Source organism: Stegostoma tigrinum, chromosome 1 (genome assembly GCF_030684315.1).
Source record: "Stegostoma tigrinum isolate sSteTig4 chromosome 1, sSteTig4.hap1, whole genome shotgun sequence".
NCBI lineage: Eukaryota > Metazoa > Chordata > Chondrichthyes > Orectolobiformes > Stegostomatidae > Stegostoma > Stegostoma tigrinum.
In genome coordinates this window covers 64,601,360-64,620,057 of record NC_081354.1, presented here as the reverse complement: position 1 = coordinate 64,620,057, position 18,698 = coordinate 64,601,360, and the positions used below count along the sequence as shown (strand labels likewise).

The 18,698-nt window shown below is 39.6% G+C and overlaps 1 protein-coding gene across 7 annotated transcripts in view; it reads right to left on the bottom strand.

Annotated features, from left to right (window-relative positions):
• ank2b (ankyrin 2b, neuronal) overlaps positions 1-18,698 on the bottom strand; it is a 794,414-nt gene that overhangs the window by 73,667 nt on the left and 702,049 nt on the right. For all 7 annotated transcript variants that reach the window (XM_059645900.1, XM_059645896.1, XM_059645912.1 and 4 more), the window contains 8 exons: positions 18,412-18,566; positions 16,293-16,504; positions 15,945-16,149; positions 10,796-10,892; positions 9,650-9,878; positions 7,946-8,071; positions 5,300-5,422; positions 379-411 (listed from right to left, as the gene is read on the bottom strand). In XM_059645900.1, the coding sequence (XP_059501883.1) occupies positions 379-411; positions 5,300-5,422; positions 7,946-8,071; positions 9,650-9,878; positions 10,796-10,892; positions 15,945-16,149; positions 16,293-16,504; positions 18,412-18,566 (1,180 nt within the window). The remainder of the gene's footprint in view (positions 1-378; positions 412-5,299; positions 5,423-7,945; positions 8,072-9,649; positions 9,879-10,795; positions 10,893-15,944; positions 16,150-16,292; positions 16,505-18,411; positions 18,567-18,698) is intronic.

Here is an 18,698-nt window from a genome sequence, read left to right as displayed (position 1 = left end):
ACTGATCCCTGTAGGACTACATCCCAAGACCAACTTAATTATTTTAGAACAGATGGAGAGGACAGAAAACCATTGAATAAATTGATCAAAGAAGGGGCAGTCTCTGTTGCAACTGGTGAAGTGATGGCAGCTTCAATTTGTGCAGAGCATTGCTGCAATTCTCATTATCTCTTTTGAACTCAAATTTAAACTTCTTAATTAAAGGCAAGAAAAAGCTGATGCTGGGAATCAATGGACAATTAACACGAGATAATACTGCTGTTGAAACATCTAATTTTTGGAAACAGCACATTTTCATTTTGGAATCAATTCCAGGCCTTGTTGGAATGTTAGTGATGATATAATTAGGCAGCAATGGTTTACTAGTGTTAGAATTACCTCTTCCTCTTGTTCCTGATCTGAATCTGACTCCTTTCCATCCAAAGTTGATAACAGAAAGAAAAAGAGCAAGCAAAGCATGGAATAATCAGAAAAAGGCTGAGTTAAAAATAAGAACTAAAAAGAGCATCAAGCTCGTCAGCATTACTAATTATTCCAGAGAAGTTCTATCCAATACATAACAAGGCAAGCTTCAGCATGAAGTTCACAAAGAAAAAACTGGATCCATCCTGTATTGATAAGACTATTTGTTAAAGATGTATAATACAACATAACATGCAAGGTCTTTAGTTTTAATGAGCTGTTTAGTAATTTGACTTATTCTGAGTAATGAGAAAGGAAATAAAAACAAAATTTACTCGACAGGTGAGCAAAAAGTGTTAGTAATAGATAGCAGAAAAAGAAGAATTTTAAATTGGCAGTTTGGATTTCCTGAATACCATATTTGCAGTTCCTTTATACGTGTAAGTAGTACTTTTAAATATTTTGCACATGATCAACACACATTTCTACTCTTAGATGAATACAGTGGAGGAATAGTTCAATGCCTGACAAATGAAGCTTAAATATTACCACATCCAATCTGTCACCACCTACATGCTGTCAAATATACTATTTAAAAGGCATTGCAGGCTGCTGCAAACTATTCAGATTACTGTTCAACAAGTCACTCTACGTCTATATTTCAGCCAGGCAGTTAGTTATCATTTTCTGCTCCATTTATTTCAGTAATTGCTACCTGCATGGACTAACAATTTTTCCCTTTACACTAAAACCATGATTATCCTTCACCGCCAGTGGGAGGTCCAGTTTTAAGAGTCAAAATGTCAGGCTATCAGCTTCTCCTTCCTGCTGTATTGATCACGTGGCTGAGAAAGTGTTGGGTAAAGAAAGACAGCTTTGAGGTAAGGAAATCGAGCCAGTAAGGAAAGCTTGTTGGCTTGTGATATGAAGCACGATGACATAATGGGCTGTACCTGAAGCCTGCTGGAATCAAAACATGGCTATTTTACATACTGCTTGTTAGGATGAGGGTAAAGGTTAGGAAGAGATGGATCAGTGGTATCTAGAAGAGTGAAAAATCTGGAATGCAGTGCAGCAAGGACACAATTTCTATATTCAAACAGATGCATAATCTTTAAAAATCTGAGCATGTATTTTTAAAAGGGAGCAAAATGCAACAAAGCATTAACTTCACTAAGACTAATGTAGATACACTGATGGCCTAAAATAAATAATGCAAGTTGCAGGTGAACACAGTTATTGAAATTTTAAAAATGGGAAATGCTGACTGCAGTGGGAGAACAAGGTCAGAACAGGAAACATTAGCAAATTGTTCGTCCCAGACATCACAGTGAAGTCATTCCCTGGGCATTCATGGCAACAAATTCCAGAAGCAAAGTCACCTGCCATTACTCACAGCAAACGTCTCAAATTCTCCAATTCACTCAAACTCATTAAAGACTCTATCCTCAGTCTCTTCTCCCTTATATCTACAATCGGACCAGGCATCCATTATGCTCGATGGACTGCAACTGCAGCATTTCGAGAGAGCTGTGTTTCCTCCAACAGAGCTGTAGGGGTTGCACTCACCACACACACAGTTGCAAACCCTGTATCAGAATCACAGACATCTGCAGCACTAAGAAAGGCCATTTAGCCCATCGGGTCAAGTCAAAAAACAATCACCTGACTATTCTAATCCTAGAAACATTAAAGGTCTACCCCCAGCGTGAGGCTGAAACATACAGCCCACACAACAGCTGGGCTTGCTATATCTGTATCATCCTCGAAAAAGTTTGCAATTATAATGTAGAGTGTGGGAGAACACCGCATCTGATCACTTTCAAAAACTGCAGTTCTAAAGAATTAAACAATTGATCCATCCATATTCTCCACTTTTTAAAATGTCCACATGTATAGGTCATGTTGAAAGAGTAGGTATTATGAAGTTTAGCTGCAGGGAGCATTTGTGAACTTTTCTTCATTTTGATATATATTCTGGGCAAGCCAATCAACTCAACCTTCAGTCACTGATCAAACACCACAGCGTCTTTTGCAGGGGTTTGTTGGGAACTCATGCAAAATCAATAACATCTAAACTGCATATATGGCAATGTTGTGGTTGGACCTTCACCTAGAGATTAAAGGATTAGATGATTTATAAAAAAAAACTGACTCCATTCCCATTCTAAGTAGGTGACACTAGAACCCTGTTTGCAGTACCAGATGGATAATGATGTGTAAGCATCCCTCATGACAGTCGTAGAAAGCAACATTCACACAGTTTCCTCCAGCAGCCTACAACTTTGTAAATTCTTGTAAAACCAGCCCATCCTTTGTCCAGCCCAGGACTTGGGTACCTTAAAAGATGGGCCATCTGCATTTAAAAAAATCTCATAATGCTTTGCAGTAGCCATTGAAATTTTAAACTTCCAATCCTCGGGTGGTATGTGCAAATTTTAAAGCAGTCTAAAGAGTAAACAGAAGTGTACACGACCATAAATTGAATGTATGGTTAAGAACTTAAGCAATACTGCAAAGCTAATGAATCAATGTAATCTTTCACAGAAGAACAATACAGTGTTTCTTATTTGTATGACAGTGGTAACCTAATGTTGATGCTCATATTTAGGATACAATATCTAGCTGGAAGCAGTGAAGGGTTTAATTAGACCTTGAGGAGGCAGATCAGCTGAAATTACCAAATAAATGTTGCTCTTGTCACCTGTTAATTTATGAGAAGGAGTTGGTTTTTCAGGTTGTAGCAGTAGTTTTCACATGTTGCCTCAACATTTGTAATACCATCACTCTCCATGGGTTCTTATCAATCATCATTCACTCATAGCAAAGTTCTGAAGCTTATAACAATGCTTATCACAATTTACAAGATAGTGTTTTGCAGTATGCACTCACATTCACTAGACCTAATCTTGACACTGGAATCTTCACAGACATTCTTTAGAGCATTGCTTACTACTTCTTCTCTTACAATTGCTTCATGATACGCAGAACCTATTGTGCTCCTAAGAAACAGCAAGAGCCGTGGGGGAGACACATTAATCCCTTGCTTGTTACATTGTAGCCAACCTGAAAGCTGAGACACTAGACTGATGAAGTCTGAAAACATTATGCTAGCCTCAAACACGTCATTGAGTCATGTGCAATTAGGTGTGATTTTGCATATAAACTATACGTTTTTCGAGTAGAATGCACATACTTGACACTTACTTCAAGCAATGCCACAGTCACAGGAATCTTAGTGGATCTAACAATCCTGTAAAGCTTTTACGACGTTTCATTTCTGAAACACAGCTAACTCAGATAAAACACCTCAGAAAATGCATATCAGCATACAGATGATGCTGGATGGCTATGGCTAGGCTATTGTGTGCCTGTCCTTGTGGTCTCTGGTTGCTCAGGTATCTCTTGCAGCATTTTGGTGCTCCTCTCTTCTTCCACTAGTTATGTTATAAAAATGTGGCTCCAGTTGTTCAGTGCTCAGTTAGAAGCTCGGCAATTCTCTTGAAATCGAATGCTTTCCAAAGCTAATGCAGAATGAATGGGAACCTTGCTGAATAAAACAAGTGATAACATGCTGCTTGGCGTGCTGTGTTCATCCAGCTCCAGACCTTGTTATCTCGGATTCTCTAGCATCTGCAGTTCCCATTATCTCTAATAGAACAGTGAGTTTCTTTTTCCAGTTTATGCAGTGAGCCCCAAGATCGGGCTAGATGTTTCCAAAACACAACCTCTAATGAATAATGAGATAACAAGGTGTAGAGCTGGATGAACACAGCAGGCCAAGCAGCAGAGGAGCCGGAAGGCTGACGTTTGGGGCCTAGACCCTTCACCCAAAACGTCAGTCTTTCTGTTCCTCTGATGCTGCCAGGTCTGCTGTGTTCATCCAGCTCTACACCTTGTTATCTCAGATTCTCCAGCAGCTGCAGTTCCTACAATCTCTAATGAATAATGCCTCTTTATGGTAAGTAATAAATCCTAGGATCTTAGTAAATATCAAAGGAGCCTTTCTTACTGAGAGACTATGAACTTGCTACCACATGGATAGATGAGGCAAATTGTGCAATGCCTTTGAAGAGTACCTTGATATAAATGTGAAGGACAAAAGGGTGATTAGGGTAAATGTTGAGAGCGGCAAATGAAGTTGGATGGGAGGTGGTTTGTGCTGAGCATCAACACTGGCAAGGCAAATTGGAAATGAATTGTTCGATATTCAATGCAATCGTGTACTTCTCCTGTGACAAACAGTTCCAGAAAAATTCATAAAACTAACGCCCAAACTTTGCTGCTCGTGTTGTTTCTGTAAAGCCAAAAATATCAGGGCACTCCTACATAGGAGGCTCAGCCTGCAAGAAGCTTGTCAAAATATTCTGCTTCCACAAAGGGGTGACCGCCAACTGACACATTCAGAAAACACAAAAGCTTAAGGGCTTAGGTGCTGGTGCAAAAGTAAAAAGAAACAATTTTCTGGAAAAATGTTAAGTACCTCTGTTGTGTCCTGTCTGATCAAAATTCAACACTCCATATTGGTACATTATTGCAATGAAATATTCAATATGTCACAAATAAACCTCACTTTCAGGTCTCTCGGCAGATACAATATAAGTGGCTAGAAAATGATTGGCAATAGGCTACAAATTCATATCATTGGGGGGAGCACTGCCTTGGCCACAAGGATTGCTCACACTATCCAGTGGCAGACAAGTGAAGGTGTGGGGCTCATTTAAAGTGTTATTTGACATCCAAAGAAGAATTATGACTTAATACATATTGTTGAAAACTCAAATCAGCATCACCGATAGCTTAGATTACAATTGGCAGTTTAATTGAGAATGTGTTATGAAACAATACATTAAGCTGTGATATTTTTGTTAAATACAGAAAAAGAGATATGCTTTACCTTGCTGTAAAGGGGTAAAGTAATATTTAGGTTGCAGATTGCATGTTGGACAAGACCTCTGGTCGATTTTGGCTCTTTAATGAAAGATAATCGTCCACAAGGTTCTTGAGTCATATCTCTTACCTGTTAAGACATTTCAGAATTTGATTGGCTTCATACAACTGATGCTGAAATGTATCAAAAACTGTTTGGCAAACTGACAAGCCTGCATATATTTGTGCTCCTGAGATGCTGCTTGGCCTGCTGTGTTCATCCAGCTTCACACTTTATTATCTTGGATTCTCCAGCATCTGCAGTTCCCATTATCCCTGCATATATCCATTTCAGTTCACCCTACTGAAATGGATCAATGTATCCTTTGTTCACGGTTCATCGTGCAAAGAAAGGATGCAATCATTTTCTTTCCAAACTAAAGGGAAATCATTTGTCAAACACCCTTCTCATGAGTCTTGTGTCATGCTAAAATAGAAACATGCAGTTGTAACTGTAACAATACATTCAGTACAATGCAGATTTAACAATAGTACACTAGCACTGGACCAATTGCAAGTGCAGCGCTTACTGTTTAAAAACTCTAACTATTTTTATTTAGATCTAACACAAAAGACTTTATACACAAATGCTTTAATTGGTGAGATATGTATTTCAAGATAATTTGGGCAGCAGGTTCAGATTCCACACTTACTCAGTGATATGAAAGTTCTAAATTCAAGCTGGATATATAAAAACCATAGGACATAAAACAGTTTGGAAGAAATGTTTATTCATGTCCCAGACTGGTACAACATTGAAACAACAGCATAAAGTACCACATTGCCCTGCAGGTCCCTCAAACGCCTGGGCAAAGTCAGTTACAGGAGTGATCAAACAAAGAAAATGTGTCCCATATTTAGAACTGTCTGAGTCTGAGGAGCTAGTCCTTGAATCACAGGCTGTTTCTCTCCCATGCTTGGTGTGAGAACCTGAAACAGTTCCCCCACATCACGTTGCCAGCAGCAGTGGGACAGTTACTGACAGCAATGCTGACAAAATGCTGTTCATACAAGTTATTACGAATCTTCACCAACTGGAAGATTCAGGGAAATAATGTTTAACATTTGGTCTTTAATGGATACAATACCATCTAAAACAGAATACTAAGAATTGATAGGTTTATTATCAATTCTTATGCTTCTTATTCTGTCATTAGGAATTGGGTAACAATATCACAACCAGTTGGGTATTTTCCTTCAATATAATTTGTACTCCAACCAGACTTCCAGAGAGTGAATGGACTCATTATTGCTTAATGATATACCTCCCCTTTGGGAACTAAAACGAATGCACCACAAAACTAGAATACCTCCAGCATACCAACAAGACTGAGGGTAGAATTTGATGGAATCTTGTTATTAATTAAACTCAAAATAATTTTCATTATCATTACATGAAAAAAAAGTCAATAATTCACTTTAACCAAATGAAAATGCAGACTGAATTTTAGGGGTCACCTCTGGATGGGCAAACAAATGGACAGACCTGGAAAAAACTATGTGCTTGGTGACATGCCCACACAATGATCCATAATTTTATGATTGGTGGGGCCTGCTTCAGGCGGGTCACGTGTGATCCAATTCAGGCTTTTAAGTGATAATTCATCAGGGCTTTTAAGCAAGGGTGTGTGGAGCCTCCGTCAATCTGTGACTCCTCCCAAAAATTTTTCCCCAAATCCGATCTTCATCAGTGCCCTTTCCGACATGCTCCACTCAGCACCCTCCCCAGCTCCTCCTCACCATCAACAGTGCCTTCTGGCACTGTCAATATGCAACTTGTTGGCTCTGGTTGGCCTGCAACTCGATAAGTCAGTGCATCCTCCTAAAGATGACTGAAAGTCCCACCTCATATTATTTCAAAGGTCAAAGCATAAACAATTAAAGTGGTGTGCACCAATTAAGTGGTGGTTGGCTGACCCCATCCCCCCCTTCACCCATTTGCAATGGGGTGCAACAAGCCCTTCCTCAGTATACAATCCAGTCCATGGAATTTAAAGTTTAATTGCTGTGCAACAAGTAGTTGACAAGTGGGAATAAACATTTCTATGACGCTGTGGAATTTTAAATTTGCTACCTTCCACAAACATGCACAAACAATTATCAGTCTAGTTAACCAGAATTTTCTCTAAATTTAATTTTTGAATACCAGATTAATTTAATTGCTTAGAAAGTGAAAATGATATGTTCAATGTCTGCCAAATAACCGACAAAATTTTAGAGACGATCAAGTCCCAGGCGTCTTTGCCAGTGACCGCAGTGTTAGCGAATTTTAATTGCGTATTTTTACTTAGGTTACACAAGTGAAAAATAAAACATGCTAAAGATCCAATTTAAGATAACATCCAAAGACTTGAGCTGCAATTGTTGGATGTTTCGTAAGAAAATTATCCCGTAATTAAAAGTATTTCTGATGTTCAATCTCTGGGCTTGCACATATGAAATGGCAACTTTGGAAAGATAGTGGGAGGGTAAATAGCTTCCAACAATAATCCAGAAGAATACACAACAGTTTTGAAGTTTGGAGAGATGTTGAGGGGTAGACAAGGAATAAAATAGCGAAGTGTGAAATCCACATATATCTACCATCTACTGATGCAAATAAGGTTTACCGTACCTTTACAAACAGTGCAAGTCTATTTTCTTTGAAAGCATAGAAACTGAAAAGATGATGTTGTCCACTCTTTGTGAGAGGCACAAGATTGCCAAAACAGTCAGCATAAATTGGCTTGCCCTCCAGTACCTACAAAAAAGACAGATTCAGACAAAAATATTAATGCCTCCATTAATATGATTTTTTTTCTGATCCATCCAGTCTCAATGGTTTAATTACTGTTAGGAAGGAAAAGGAAGAGGGGAGGGAGTTAGGAAGAAAGGAGGGGGATGAAAGAGGAGGATGGTGCCAGAAATGAATCTGAAATATTCAGTGTTAATTTAAATTCAGCAAGAGCTTTGTATGAATTTAGGACATTCATTTGAACATATCATAATTGAAATTAAATTTTAAACTAACACAATTTCTATTATAGTCAGAACAAATATAAAATTGAATCAAAGAACTAGTTAAACAAACAAAAATTTGAGCATTACTGAAAATCGATTTTTTTCCTAAGATTTTCATCTTGCATTCATCAAGAAAATTCACACACACCGATGTCAAGGGAAAACAACAGTAATACTGTATGAGAGGACAGTACTGATTAACTGGTCAATGGATCTTGATTGGTACAGACATTGCCATGGGGAATGCATTAGTCAGATGATGACAGATAGTGAACTCCCAAGCTTTGTTTCTGTTTTCAACCACATAGGTTGACTCCAATTGATTAAGGCATCGCCTTGAGAAATGAACCAGAGAACGGTTGGCACCTATTTTGTTCAGTTGAAATCAGTGCAGTAATTTCTTGAAAAGAGCAGAACCCTGTGCATTAATATATGTACCCTCAAGTAAATACAAGTGTGTCATACAAGAGCCCAACTGACAATACTAAATTACTTATCACAATTTTTCACATACTCTTGGTCATTTAGCAAATGTTGTCCAATTGCAGAATCACATCCAATGTTCCACACTGTGTTTTAAGTTCTGCAACCGCAAGATGGTTGAGTAAAGTCAATACCTTGCTTATTGCAGAGATGAAAGAATATGCTGTTTGATACAATCCACCAGTCTTTCAAATGTACAGCCTACATTCTTGTGTTCACACCAAAACTGATATTTATATACCATATTATTCACTTGTGTGATAGGTGGAACATCATCTTTGCTTGACAACAGCATCTTGTTAATGGTAAACATCACTCATCGGCTACCATGGTAGTAGTATGAAACAACTAGCTACATTTGTTCCTCAATCCTTTGAAACTCCTTATCTGAGATAGACTAGGCACATTTCAAGACCAAAAATGATGGACTTGGGCTTTTTCCAAGTTTCCACAATGTGCAGTGAGAAATGATCTGATCAAGATAGCCCTTGTTCCACCGATTGGCTTTGATCACCCTTATTTCAGTATAAACCTTGTTTTGAACAAGGGGCTTGGAAACTATTTGCAAGGTTAGCAATAAAGCCAATTTTATACAGCATGAAACTGCAGGAATCCCCATGTAATTTCCTAAAGTACTCCAGAGCACTGCCTAGTCATTAAACTCATTCATTAAAAGCAAAACAAAGCAGATTCTAGAAATCTGAATGAACAACAAAACAAAAGTGCTGGAGAAACTCAGTGGGTTTGGCAGCATCTGTGGAGAAAGAAACAGACTTAACACTTCAAATCCAATATGACCCTTCCATGTGAACTCATTCGTTATTTATTCTCGTACCTCAACATCTCTGCTCCTTGCAACCTCTGTGAAATTTTCCTGCTGTTCCAATGTCTTGTCTACCTTGTCATCTGTCATACAAAAACATCTCAATCGTGCCTCGACTGGATCGAGTGATTTGGCAAAAACTACAAATTTGGCCATGTACGGTACACAGATAATTTCTCTGTACACTTGTGTGGCAAAGTTGACAGATTCTTGAATCTGCCGGCAGTCTATGAGCCAGAACCTGCAACAAGCAAAACAAGAAAGATTTTATTCAGTCTCAGCCAGGCACATGTTATTCATTGGAATGGAGTACTGAATTGTTCAGGATTGAATACAAATGCTGATTGCTTGAAGTTTTATGTAACAAAGTCCATTCTGAATTTTTCAATGACGTAGCCTCAACAGGTTTCTTGAGATAAAGTCTTCTCGGTTTGCACAGTTTAAAGAAATGCTTCCTGACGTTACCTGATGATCAACTGAGCTTTGGTTTGCATTGACCACCAAAGATACAATGTTTTCTCAGCCAAACATTTTAATAGATATACCTTAATTATATTATTCCTTTAAATTCTTCTACTCAAAGGAATATAGGCCTGACCTTTGCAAACTGACTTCAACATTTGACTCTGTTGGTACCATGATAATTGGTAAAACAACACTGTATCACATTCAACACCAATCGCTCCTTCCTGAGGTGTGCCTACTTCAACTGACTGCAGTACTCCAGACATAATCTAACAAGAGCTTTAAAGAGCTGTAAAATAAATACCAGCTCCTTTCAGTCCAACCCCTTTAATATAAGGGATATCAGTCAATTGGCTTTTTCATTTTTTTGTTTTAAATATCCATTTACTTTTAGCAAATTCTGTAGAAAAATTTCTAAATATCTCTGTTCATTCATAGTTCTCCCCATCTAGAAAGTAGCCAGTTTCTTTTCTAAATTCCAAAGCAGATGACCACATATTTCTTGCCCTGAACACTATTTACTATAGCTGGGCCAGTGACTTGAGTTATTGCAATTAATCTTTGCAATTCTCTGCTGCTAAACACAGTATTTAGTATGCCAGCTGAGTTGGTGGCATTGCATTTCTGTTCTGCAGTCTAATGTACTTTGAGAAATCATGGGTACACTGTTTTAAAGCTCTCCAAAATCTTTACCTGGCTGACACATTTGTCGTGAAGGAAACACACTCATTGACAAATGATAAAGGCGTAGTTCCAGTTATATCTTCCCATTGGGCTGGCGTTGTTCCACCTAGGAAGCAAGACACAGCCATAAACTATTATTCCAAAGTTGTAAAGTACACCTTGTCACAGGAGACTCACATATAAAGTAGATTTGTCTCTCAGTGTATCTACATACTGTCAGTTTGGAGAAAGAAAATGCTCATGGAACAGACAACTTGTAATAAAGGTGGGCCAACAGGAAAAATTAGACTTCAGAAAGCCTGAATGTAAGAGACATTTGTGGTATTTATGAAACTGCTAACCAACTTGAACTACAATTAGAATTAACAGCACATCTGTGCTCAACGTTTGAAAAAGTTAAGTACATAGGATAGAGTTTATGCTTTTCAATGTTGGTTTGGAAATAGGGGCATGTAATATCCAGCAGATGGCCTTCGCATTGGCTACCTGTCCCTGCCTGAGATTTACAGGGCAGCTCTCCAAAGTTTGCCCACGTTTCGGCCTCTTGAAGCCCATAAGTGTCCAATTAAGTCACTTGGGCACCACATCCTGCCATCCTTGGTATTTTCATTTGAGCCCTAAGTCCCTTGGCAAGAAAGATTCAAATGGGTGACTGACACATTGTAAACCACCTTCCCTTAGAAACAGTGTACATCAACAAGTGCTCAGAATCAGTGCACAGTCCTTGACAGGGATTTGTCAGCTTCAGGTGGAATCAGATCAAGAGAGACGGAGAGAAAACCCTGGGAAGAGTTCCCAAAAGTTCAGCCAAGCACAGGATGCTGTCTTCACAATATTAATGAGATCACATATTCCGTGCCAGCTGCCTGTTCATCCTCTGGTATCAGTGAACAATCTGTACCTGTCATGGGCAAATACTTTCTTGTCTAAATAACCAGTATACCATAACAAAATTGCTTCCTCTTCACAAATTTAGCAAGCTATTGAAAATACAATCTGTCAACTGCCTATTTTAAGGTAAATATGGTCACATATGCCCCCAAATCTAATGATGTTTACCCTGACCCATTCTACAGGGGACAGATTAACTATCAAGCAGACTGCCTGCCCTTGGGCCTATTGAAAACCTGCAAGTGGACATTCAGCTGCTAATTAAGGGCCTGATTCCAACACTATTTTAAAGTTTCTATCCACAAGGAAAGATAGGGGCATGAGCTCTCTCTGCTAGGGTGCTGGAAGGCAGAGAAAGGGAATAAGCTCATTGGGAACCCTGTGTCCATTGGGAATATTGTGTGACCACTAAGGAGTAATCTGTCGCTCCACAGAATACACCCAAGAATATGTATTCAAGATGCCGTAACCTACAGGGCTACAGAGGCAAGAGTTGGGGTTTGCGACTAAGTTTGATGGATCCTTTTTGGCTGGAATGGACATGATGGTTGAAATGCCGCCTCTTTTCATGAAAGCCATTTAATGCCTCTAGCAGAATATCTAGGAATCAGCAAAGCTGGACTTAGATAAAGAAATTGCAAGAATACGTCAAACGTACTCATTTGTATTCAAAGTATCCCATTTGTTCATTGAATAAGGGCTTTGCTGACTAATTCAGCATTTATTGTTCACCCCCTACTTGCCCTTGAGAAGATGATGGTGAACTCCAGGTATGGAGGGGCAAAAAATATTTGCCCAGCCAATGAATTAATAAAGAAAAACAAGTGATAATGCAACACAACCACAATCACAGACCCTCTCTGATGAAGGGTCTAGGCCCGAAACGTCAGCTTTTGTGCTCCTGAGATGCTGCTTGGCCTGCTGTGTTCATCCAGCTCCACACTTCACTATCACAGACCACATTGTTTGATACAGTAGGAGAAAGACTCTGTCCGGATGCTATGGAAGTCAAAGTACTCAAGCAAATGTTTTTTTTAAATTCTCACTGACAGCTTGTGCCTGCTTTCTTTTATAGTTATGGGTGGAGACTTAATGAGTTTCAGATCATGACTCTAAAATCCCATGTGACAACATTTACCTTCATGAGAACTTACACCTACTCCATCAGTTTGTGACTTTCACACTGTAGCTAAGAACCCTTTCAACAGCCAAAATGTGGCCTGTTTGAAGATGTCACCCTCCCCATTCCACCGAGTAACATTTTGAGCTGTCAGAAATGGCGCCATGAATTCTGACATCAGCTCCTGCTCACCATTTTTAGCAATTGACTTGGTATATCCGCAAATATCAAGCCCTTGGATTCCAACTGTTGAAACACCATCAGACGTAGGAGCAGAAGTAGGCCATTCAGCTAATCAAATTTACTCCCCAATTCAATGAGATCCTAGCTAATCTGATAATCCTTAAATCCACTTTCCTGTCTTTCCCCTCTAACACTAGATTCCCACATCAATTAAAAATATCCCTTTCAGCCCTGAATAGGCTAAGTGGCCTAGTCTTAACAGTATTCTGTGGTAAAGAATTCCACAGATTCACTACCCTCAAGAAAGAAATTTCCCCCTTAGCTCGGTCTTAAATGTGAGACCCCTATTAACGAGGCATCAGTAGTTCTGACCACAATTTTACAATCTCCCTCAAATAAGAAAATAGCATCTCAGGTTTAAAAAAAATAGTCATTGTAATGTTGATGCACAAGTATTGAGCACTGGATAAGTTCAGAAACATCAGTCCACATATCTGGCACATCAGAGAGCCTTTCTGAAGTTGCTGAAATGCAGCAAGTACCCAGAAATGCATAGTCCCAAAACCAATTTCCATACGGGTAGACCTGGAGTTGGCATACAAAATTTCAGCTGTTTCCAATTAAATAAACCCACTGCAGAGTATAAAGAAGAGACCAGTTCAGAGCAAACCTGCTTTCAGTGCATTTGTTTTGGATAGGTGATGTTCCCCCTGTGGATATTGTTCCAGTAGAGGCAGGGTTCAGGTGTCCTTTCAGGTGGGTACCCTTTGGGATTGTTAGCAGTAGAGAAGATTATGTCTAAAAGCTATATAAACCTCTTGGAACTGTAAAGTTGCCAAAGTGTGAAGCTTGCCAAGCACTGTCAGGATCTGTCAAGAAGTATAAAGCACAGCAACAACTGCCCTCAAGTGACAAACTCATCAAGCACTGTCAAGGAGTGCAGAATGTATTAATAGAACATAGAACATAGAACAGTACAGCACAGAACAGGCCCTTCAGCCCACAATGTTGTGCCGACCATTGATCCTCATGTATGCACCCTCAAATTTCTGTGACCATATGCATGTCCAGCAGTCTCTTAAATGACCCCAATGACCTTGCTTCCACAACTGCTGCTGGCAACGCATTCCATGCTCTCACAACTCTCTGCGTAAAGAACCTGCCTCTGACATCCCCTCTATACTTTCCACCAACCAGCTTAAAACTATGACCCCTCGTGCTAGCCATTTCTGCCCTGGGAAATAGTCTCTGGCTATCAACTCTATCCATGCCTCTCATTATCTTGTATACCTCAATTAGGTCACCTCTCCTCCTCCTTTTCTCCAATGAAAAGAGACCGAGCTCAGTCAACCTCTCTTCATAAGATAAGCCCTCCAGTCCAGGCAGCATCCTGGTAAACCTCCTCTGAACCCTCTCCAAAGCATCCACATCTTTCCTATAATAGGGCGCCCAGAACTGGACGCAGTATTCCAAGTGCGGTCTAACCAAAGTTTTATAGAGCTGCAACAAGATCTCACGACTCTTAAACTCAATCCCCCTGTTAATGAAAGCCAAAACACCATATGCTTTCTTAACAACCCTGTCCACTTGGGTGGCCATTTTAAGGGATCTATGTATCTGCACACCAAGATCCCTCTGTTCCTCCACGCTGCCAAGAATCCTATCCTTAATCCTGTACTCAGCTTTCAAATTCGACCTTCCAAAATGCATCACCTCGCATTTATCCAGGTTGAACTCCATCTGCCACCTCTCAGCCCATCTCTGCATCCTGTCAATGTCCCGCTGCAGCCTACAACAGCCCTCTACACTGTCAACGACACCTCCGACCTTTGTGTCGTCTGCAAACTTGCTGACCCATCCTTCAATTCCCTCGTCCAAGTCATTAATAAAAATTACAAACAGTAGAGGCCCAAGGACAGAGCCCTGTGGAACCCCACTCACCACTGACTTCCAGGCAGAATATTTTCCTTCTACTACCACTCGCTGTCTTCTGTTGGCCAGCCAATTAAGTAGGAATTAATGACTGACAAAAAGTACTAGAAGCATCAAGAACTGTCAAAAATATCCAGACCTGTCAAGAACTGACAAAGCTGTCAAATCTTGTCACATGTACTTGCGGATACTGGGTGGGTTGGAAGGTACATGAAGAGGTGAAAGAGATGGAAGTAGGTACTAAGATGGCATGGCCATAGAGTGTGGGTACAGGGTAATAGGGTGGCATACATTATTTGAGTAACATGGAGTATAGGTAGAGGGACACAAGTTGGCATGGATGGGTAGATGGCATGGATGAGGCACTGTAGGTGGATGCCATGACAGTGAGTGAGGATGGATAAGGAGTGAGAGCTAGTGCAATATTTTATTCCTTTATTTTCATCTTTGGACATAGAGCTGGAATCCCTAGGTAGGTTTTCCTCCCAGTCAACCTTAGTAAATCACAGGCTACTCACACTCTTTTTGGGTTGCCCAGACCACTTTCTAATTGAGTATGCACCAACAGACCAAAAAATGGGAGCAGCAGACTGCCATTTTTAAAACCAGGTTTGGAGAGGCCATTAACCCTTGTTTCTATGTGCCTGAACTGGGAAAGTAAATTGAGGGCTTCAACTTTCATGATTAGTGGACAAATCTTGGAATCTATAATTTAAGATAAAATGCATGGATTTTAGTTAATGAAGATATGAATAAATTTTCTGAAGGTGTTCAGAAAGGTATCACGCAAATGTATGAGGCATATGCCGCAAGAGAAATTTCAATGATATGTCAAAAAGAATTTAGATGATGGACAGGGGAGAAAAATAGTTCAGTAAATATGTAGGAATTAGATTGGAAAAGTGCTCACGTTGCTGTCATTTCCATACAGTGACCAACAGTCAGATTGTCAGGCTGATGGCAGACTCCACTAGATTAGTATCTGGTAGTTGTTTTTGTGTCAACATTTACAAACATGTATTGATATCTTACCTGTTATACTGCAAAGTAACCTGAGAGTCGGAGTGTCTCCACCATAGCCGTTCATTAGCCCTTCAGTAGAGTATTTTGGAATAGGAATTGTCATCGTTATAGGTTTATGGAATTTCCTTCTTCGAGGCTCCAGTGTGACTATTGGACTGAAGGTTGCCTTGTTACCAAGAATTTTCTTGACTAGCTCAACATGCATGGGCTGGGCCTGGGCATCAACAAAGGAAAACAGTAAAATCGCTTTTCAGCTAACAGTATCTGTAAAACAGTGAACTAATGCTCCTACTTAAACATATTTGATGACTGGACCCAGGCATGCCACATTGTTTAAAACTCTGGGAGATTAGTTACCTGGAGGCCAACTCTAATTCTTTTAGTTAATGCTCCCTCAGGGAAGACAGCTTGAACCTGTGGTACAACAGTACTGCTCAACACACCTCCTTCTGGCCCAATCAAGTTACTGTCCTGCCTGACCCTGGACACAACTGCAAAGTATTGTGGGAAATCCCTGGTGATGATACGGCAAATACGTTTTTTGTCAAGTTCCTCTGGGCTGTCAAGCACTGTAAATAGGAAAGAAAACACGATAATTGAAATTCTTGTGCTCAAAGTGTATATGATTGTCATTAATTTACATTCTAATGATCAGTATGATCGGTCTATTTTAGAAACTAAAACTCTTGAATGTGATTCAATCAAAACATTGTTAATTTTTTTTCAGAATATATTGTTTATTCAATTTAGATCCATGAAATCAATATGAAGTTAGAGTTTTTTTTATGGCAATGCATTACCCAGGCCAAAATAGTTTGAATACTGTAATCATGCCAATGTTGGTGATGCAGTTAAAATGGTCAATATAATAACTCTGAGGAGTGAATGTATATGCCCAAATATTCTGAAAGCCAGAGAGTCATTGCTTGTCAGGAATTAAGGTGACAGGGAAAAAAAGAGACATCACCTTCTTCAACACCTCTCTGCACTCCTCAAAACAGTACTCAACACCTATCTATGCATTCCTCAGAAGTACCCACTGCTGGCCTGAGCCCCTTGAACCGATGCAATGCTGTCAGTAGCTGCCCTCCGACCAACTATAAGAACTAAATCACTTATCTGGCACCTTATGCACATGCCACCCTGGTGCCCTTATCCCTTAACTAATTACCTCGCAATTCCACACTTACTAACCCAATTACCCTTTCAGAAGATCAGTCAAAATGGCTGCATATTTAAATCTCAGAATATGGTATCTACCGCTGTGAAAAACAGGATATGGTGTGACTTCCCCTGACACCCTGCACCACGAGGGGTCTGTTGGATTTTGGGTACGCTCCACATTTCTCAAGGAGTCAGGGTCAGAATTGCCAGTCAGGCATGAAGAATTCATACCTGGTGGGAAAAGGTAGGAGTGAATTGCCAAACTGACTGCAATGGCTTTTCCTCTGAATATTTCGGGCCATAAAAGTAGGTAAAGTGTCCAGACTTGAATGCTGTAGAGTTGATATATTTTACAAAGACAGGTTAGAGAAATCCCATGAGAGATACGTACTAAAATTTGTACTGTTGGTGCCTGAGAATGTAAATGCTGACAGTGGTGTATGTTGGGTTTTGAGGATTCAAGAGACAAAGAATGACGGCATTCCAGTGAAAGCTGATGATGATGATAAGGACCTAAGTTACTGGCATAATCAAGATCATTCAGTGTGCAATTTTAGAAAAGTGGTTTGCTAACCTTCATCTGAGAAAGGAGTCATGCAAAACTGATTAATCATAGGGTTCCGAAGCCGTCTGCAGACATCAACACCAGCTGGCTCTGGCTTGAGCAATCAAATTATGTAAGATGAGAATGAAATTATATCTAACAATGTCTGATGACCTGCACTGTAGGTGTAGTAGCAGTTATGATGTTTGTGCAATAGGACATAGAGATTATAATTAATTCAGCAGAAGTGTTACCAAAATTCTTAATTATATAACCATAAACTAGAATTCTGATCAATTCAGATTTCGTGTGGAATGTAAAAAGTGAAGTTCTGCCATTAAAAAATAATGTCTAAAATAAACGTTTCAATAATTTTTATTCTTGAATTGATTAGAGAGAACTCTGACTTGCTGAACTGGATGTAATTATTCTGCATGAAACAAGTTAATCTGTGACTGTATATGATTCATTTCAAACATGGGTGTTGCGTGTTAAGATATTTGTCTTCACACTGGAACACTAACATTGGCATTGTTACAGCCTCAGCTGCAGCACACACTTTTTTTCAAAAATTATTCAGTCCTTTAGCGATTCCCAACAAGATCCAAGGACGAGGCCCACACCAGCCCACAAAACAAGAACAACTTTACATAGATTTAATTGATCCAAATGAATTTTCAGGCTGGGATGAATGTCAGACCGATGATTATCTGAATATGTAATAAGTACAATGGCCCTTGCACTACCCTCATTCCCCAAAGTTGGTACCTTCATCCATCCCATTCAATATTTCATTCAACTCTTCTTCAGTATATTCACATTGATGTTCCTTCCAGGTCTCCCCTGTTTCACTGCGCAGCACGACCAGTTCCCGTTCCTTCCCACGCACTGCCGCAAAGTGTGGAATCTCTACAATCACAGGCCTAAAACACCGGATTTTAAGAATGAGCATAATGTGGAAACAGACCGGATTCTAGCATGTCTAATGCTACTCTTTACCAATTGTATATAGTCAGTAACAAAGTGAGCTGGCATTCATTTTCAACATGGATAGT